Genomic DNA, 5,812 nt, shown 5'->3' with positions numbered 1-5,812 from the left:
GGGCATTTGTGGATCAAGATAAGTTTACTTACTTTTGCAGGTTGTGCAGTACCAGGCGTTGAGGTGAGTCCCCCTATCCGTGGGATCCTCGCACAACTCGCAGCGGCACACGAAGCCCAAGAAAGCGTTTTTAAGCCAGCGCTCGGACCGGGTGGGCAATAGTTTCTCGTAGTCGTAGTTAATAGTCACGTGCTCGCCGGCAGCGATGTCCCTCGCGGCAATCAGGAGTACTTCCTCTGAATCACCGTCAGGAAGAACGCGTGCATTGGGCAGACACGAATGCTCCAGCAGAGAGAGACCCGAGTACAAGGCAGCTCCGCTGTACTGAGGCGTAAAAAATGGGTTACGTACATTCTTCTGCGGAGGAGTCCTACTCTAAAGTGTGTACATTCTAATGAATCATTCGCGCACACAGTTCAAAACTGGGAGCTCGTCAGCTTTTATTTTAGCAGATGATACCTTGAAACACTTTATACTTAACATTAAAATATATTAGTAATATCAAGGTGTCAGCAGCTTTAACTCTCCATAGCAGAAGAGAGGTAAAAGAGAATCAAGCGGAGACCAGGAAAACAATTTCTTTGGCGCTGGCGGGACCGTGTACGAGTGAGTGTCGCGCCAGGCCCCTCCCCTTACCCTCCAACCCTGCCTAACAATACCTAGGCTCCCGCGCTCCCGCGGCTTCGCTTCCCCTCCCTCCCCGCTGTCCCCTCTCTCCGCAAGTAAGACGTTAAAAAAATTATGCAAAACCACTAGAAATAAAAACCATACTACGAATATTAAAGCGCAGGTATACTATGGTATTAAATGGGTATCATCTGCTTTCAAGATAGATTCTTGATTTAGATTTTTTTAAATATAGAACCCATTAAATTAAAATAATGTCAACCACTTCCCAAATTTCCAGAAGGAAAGAAAGTAAGTGCTTGTAAAGCGACCAGTGCAATGCCGAAACTTTTGAGCATTAAGACCCCAATTTCGGAATCATGATATTATAAACCGGCTAGTGGCTAAGAGAGCAAGCTAATTAATCGGCTTACAATGTAATCACTGCGGCCTCCGTTTAGATTCAAATACTGAGCCCGAGTTGTAACTGTACCTTTTCTTTCTTAAAGACAAAGCTGTTTATAAGACAAGCCCCGCAGGCTCTTTCCAACCCTTTCCGGGTCTCAGACCCTTTGCACGCCAACAAACTTAATGCCACATCTGCAGGTACTGAGACCGATGTCAAAAAGTTTTCGTAAGCACTTTTCAGCTTCGCAGCGTCGACCTGGAGGACAGATTTAAGGTGTTCCATTAAAAAAAAACTTGCAAAGCATCAAACTCACCATCTGCTGTGCCACGCGTCGGGACATTACTCTGCCAGCACTGCGCAAGGTTTGCACCCAGAAAATCGTTTCCTTGAACTTGAAACTAGGGAATTTCCTTGGAATTAGCCATTAAATCGACGGAATTGATCCAAAATAAACATAACGATTTTTAGACGATCCAGTCTATACCAGAGGGTTTGGCGCGCGGGGGGAGCAGTGCGTTAGTTGATCGTCCTAACTTCCCCCTCCCCCTGCCGGCCAACAATCACTACTGTGCGCCAGGCCACGCCCCATCCTGGCGCTCCCATCCCCACAAACAATTTACACTCAACACTCCTCCAAGCTTGGCCTAAAGTGCCCAAAGGTGGCCCAGGCCAGGGCGCAGGGCCGCCGAGGCCTCGACTCCAACGACGAACACCTCCGGTTGCTCGATCTAGCGCTCGTCCAAAGCGAGAGCGATCACCACGGCACCGCTCACTCGCCAAACAACTGCCTGGTATCACAAGAGAACTCATAATTGTTCGTCCCCGATTTTGTGCCGCCTTGAGGTTTTGTAGGGTCAGCGTCAGCAAAGACGGACGACAACAACGCACAAGACAGTGAATCTCAGAACAAAGAGTCGTTAGTCTTAGAACGCAGTAACGTATTTAATTACGAACAATAATATTGTACTAGATTTTCTTTTATTCGGATCGTCAATTTGTTAACATGAAGTGTTAACGTTTTTTTTTTTTTCATTTCTTGAAGGAAAAATTTTCCTTTATTTGAAGAAAAGCCTTTAATTTAACAACATTTTTCGTTAAACCAAAAAAATTCTTTGGAACAAGAGCAAAATTTCCTTACGTTTTTTCAATGCAACGATTTTCTGGGCGTGGGCCCAGCACAGCTGTTTTCTTAATAATCCATCGGAAATCCTTGCACCGCCTTGCGTTTGTTTGCCTCTGGACACGCTCCAGCGTGAGTTCCCAATTAAAGCAGCTGTGTCGCGCGGCGACGGTGCTGAAAGACACCTGCTTGGTGATCCCCTTCTCTTACCGTTCCATTTTCAGATGATGGCATCGCTATCTCATGCTGCAGATTTAGGAGACGGGGCCCGTGTTCCTGCTCAAACGCCTTCCAAATCCTAACCGCGACGAGTCCATGCAGCTCCGCGAATGGATCGAGATGAGGGAATAAATCTGTAGGTGTACAGTAAGTATCACTAGAAATACGCAACACTGGTGTGCGTCCTATCTTGTGTACCAAAAACTAAACAAAGTGACTGAGCCCCTCGGGATTTTTTTAATAGGCAGGTCTCAATAATATAAGACTGTCCACAAAATTTGGTAACTCTAGGTCGCTTCCTGAATTAAAAAAAAAATAATCAAAAAAATTACTTCTTTTTTTTTTATCATTTTTTAAAAATTCAGGATACGACCTAAAGTTATAAAATTTTGTGGACAGTCTTATAATATCGAGACCTACCTTTTAAGATAGCCGCATCCATCCTAAGACCTGTAGGAAAGAGCATATCACCAAACTTGAGGGTTGCTTCTCTCATAAATCTCCTTGGTGAATGTTCTAAAGGTTTTAAAGCAGCGCATTCGATGTTGTGGCGATCAAGATTGGGGCAGCTACGTTTGCAAAGGGGTGCCCCGCAATGGCCGCATGGGACAGTTTCATTGACCTTCAAACAGCAGGCGACGCACACCTGGAATAAACCACAAAACATTACGAAAGGAAGTGTTCAACCGAGGAGTTGCACATTCGCAAGTGCACACCTACCGAGTTGAACACTTGCAAGTGTACAACTACGGACTTGCACACTTGCAAGTATTCAACTTGCAGCAGTGGCACACTTTCAAGTGTTGAGCAGTTAAACACTTAGTTTATCAGTGTAAGAATGCACAAAAAATGGTGACGAACAGAACGCTCAAGACGGGTCGGGTCACCAGCTTGGCACATCCACTTCAAGCCAGGCGCGTTTTTTTTTAAAGGGGGGGGGGGGGAGCAGTGGCAGTCCCCATTTGGACTTACCTCCTCTGGTTCAAGCGGATTCGCTGTGGCTCTAGGTGCTCTAGGGAAGACGACCAGCGGCAGCTCCCTCATGAGGACAGTGCGCATCGGGATGTCCTTAACGGCCACGATGTGTCGGCCTACACGCTCGTCGGAACGTACCTGCAAGAGGGTTGCCAAAGTATGGTCTACTTTAACACCGCGGTTTCCAATTCAAACCGAGTTCAGATAATAACGCACCTCGACGCACCCGCAGGTCGTCTTGTGCACTTTCCAATGCTGTTTCTGGTGCTCCTTGCCACAGTAGAAGGCGACCCGGCAGCGCGCGCATGCAGTACCAGAATGGCCACAGACCACACACGGGCCTCGGCGAGGACCTGCAGAAAGTTGGAGGGGATTCTATACACGCAAAAAGGTGTCAGGCTTGATTTTCGAACAGTTTCAAACAGCTATCGCCCCCCCCCCCGCAGAACTTGTGTCCGCACTGTGAACACAAAAGTGCCTTGGCACCTGTCAGCAAAGCACGCACATGAAAGTGAGTGCATGTCAGGTCGACTGTTGGCAACAGTGGACCTGTCACGCCACGTCAGGTCGACAGCTGGTTGTGCCTGCGAGGCAAATAGCTGGTTAAATTTAAAAGCCTCTTACCATACGTAAAATGATTGTCCATTGTGGAGCCCTTACAAATCTGAAACAAGGAAAAGGTAAAATAAAAATAAATGGCGAACACCCTCCCGCCTGTCCACGTTGTTTACGGATAGACCCTTGTGCGCACGCGCACGCGTTTTCAAATACTCGTGCGAATAGTAATGTAAATTTAAATCGTTAAGCCCGCGAATATATTTCTGCTCGAGGCGACAAGTCAGACCGGGGGGGGGGGGGTGGCCGACGGGTCTCCCATTTCCAAAATAAGTGTACAACGAGTTGTCGCAAGTTAGGGTCGAGTAGGAATCAATTTTTGAGTTTTGCGCAGTTTCCCCAAATTTTCGCGAGCTATCGCGAGTTTGGCGCGAGTTCGACGCGAGTTGGGCGTGGGCAAGTGTCACGAGTTGCCTAGCGCAGGACCCCTCGGGGGTGGCTCGTGGGACGATGTTTACCAGTTGGTGTGGTACTTTTGTGCTCATATGACTCGATATGACTACTTACGCCTTGTCCTTGTCCTATTGCGACTTCAAATTCTCCGCGTGTGAACAACAGGGATCATCCAGAGTCTTTCGCGGATAAGAAATCGCAAAAGTCACCCTCCCTAAGCAAGCTCTCATAGCGCCTGATGGGTAGGCAATATCTTGCCTACAGCACATGCGTGTACCGCGGTGTGGCCTACCCCGAGTCTCGCAGGCGCCGAGCTTTAGTTATTTGCGAATCAAGCTGAGGAAAGCAGACGCACTTTCTGGATGATCCCAGACACAGTGTTGACCGTCATCGAGACATCCTTGCTGGATCGACCGTTGCTGGTCCACAGACTCGGTCCGGGCCTGGCCACGCGCGCTGAGGGTGCCGACGGACATTTGGCTCGGGTGAGGTGGTGAACAATGAGTTCCATAGCCGGGCGCGACGCGACTCCGAGCTCAAAGTTTACAGCTCCAGCATCTGGCAACCGTTTGATGCCGCTCGTTTTACTGACCACACTTTCACTCGAATTCGAACCTCTAAAACGCCCGAGTGGAAAGAAATTAACTCTAAGTGAACTTAACAGCATACTTGATGAAAGTTAACTTCCAAGTGTTAACTACGTAGAAATTCAGCCTGCTTGAGCGCCTAATCCGAAATTTGTAGTAATCTCTGAATTATGTAACATTTTTACCAGGTGGCTCTTTCACCCCGCGTCCTTCTGTAGTGATACACTGGTGGCTGACAGGACGGCCGGGGGGGGGGGGCAATATCACCACAGGTCACGATGGAGTGAGCACACACATCGGGGGAGGGCGTCACGGCCGCGAGGGCCGCGACCGCAACCTGCGCCCTCCGTCCTCGTGGACGTGGACGGACACATACCCCCCACCCCCTCCTACCGGCCGGCCCGCCAGGGGCTCTCCGGCCTCTCTGAGCGCTCCGCACGGGTAAATGTGTATCGTGATTTCTCGAATATGCGCCACCCAATAATTTTGAAACTTGGCATGTGGGCAGTGAAAGGACCAGTCTCAGCTACAGTCTTGTCAAATCCGTCCCAAAAATGCACCGGTATCCTCGACAGCAATGCTAGAGTAGCCCACAGCAGATTTTTAACCCGGTCGAATTTCGGTGAAAGGACGACGTGACGCTGTAGTCACGCCCTTTCTTTGTCACCTATTAAAATCTGAAGTCGATATCTTGAACGATGCGACCGCTATCGTTAAAACGCCGAACATCTACACGTCATATTCTCGCCGAGGACCGACCGAGGACGGCTCCTCCGGTGGGGTCGACGTGCCAATAGGGTATTTCAATGGAGCGCTGCCCGGAACTAAGAAGAACAAAACCGGATACAGAGAGCGGTGGTGGGGGCGGGCGCGCGGAGGAGCGGAGGG

The 5,812-nt window shown here is 49.1% G+C and overlaps 1 protein-coding gene across 1 annotated transcript in view; it reads right to left on the bottom strand.

Annotated features, from left to right (window-relative positions):
- Window positions 1-24: 24 nt before the first annotated feature.
- LOC113217813 (uncharacterized) overlaps window positions 25-5,812 on the bottom strand; it is a 6,975-nt gene continuing 1,187 nt past the window's right edge. Inside the window, exons 2-8 of the mRNA XM_052270183.1 lie at window positions 3,954-3,993; window positions 3,546-3,682; window positions 3,327-3,467; window positions 2,775-3,000; window positions 2,346-2,488; window positions 1,100-1,270; window positions 25-324 (exon numbers count right to left, since the gene is read on the bottom strand). Of these exons, the coding sequence (XP_052126143.1) occupies window positions 25-324; window positions 1,100-1,270; window positions 2,346-2,488; window positions 2,775-3,000; window positions 3,327-3,467; window positions 3,546-3,682; window positions 3,954-3,975 (1,140 nt within the window). The 5' untranslated portion in view covers window positions 3,976-3,993. The remainder of the gene's footprint in view (window positions 325-1,099; window positions 1,271-2,345; window positions 2,489-2,774; window positions 3,001-3,326; window positions 3,468-3,545; window positions 3,683-3,953; window positions 3,994-5,812) is intronic.

The sequence above is a fragment of the Frankliniella occidentalis genome, unplaced genomic scaffold (genome assembly GCF_000697945.3).
Source record: "Frankliniella occidentalis isolate FOCC.00 unplaced genomic scaffold, Focc_3.1 Scaffold113, whole genome shotgun sequence".
NCBI classification, from domain to species: domain Eukaryota; kingdom Metazoa; phylum Arthropoda; class Insecta; order Thysanoptera; family Thripidae; genus Frankliniella; species Frankliniella occidentalis.
Note: the sequence above shows the minus strand (reverse complement) of the source record. Positions and strands in the feature narration are given on the sequence as shown.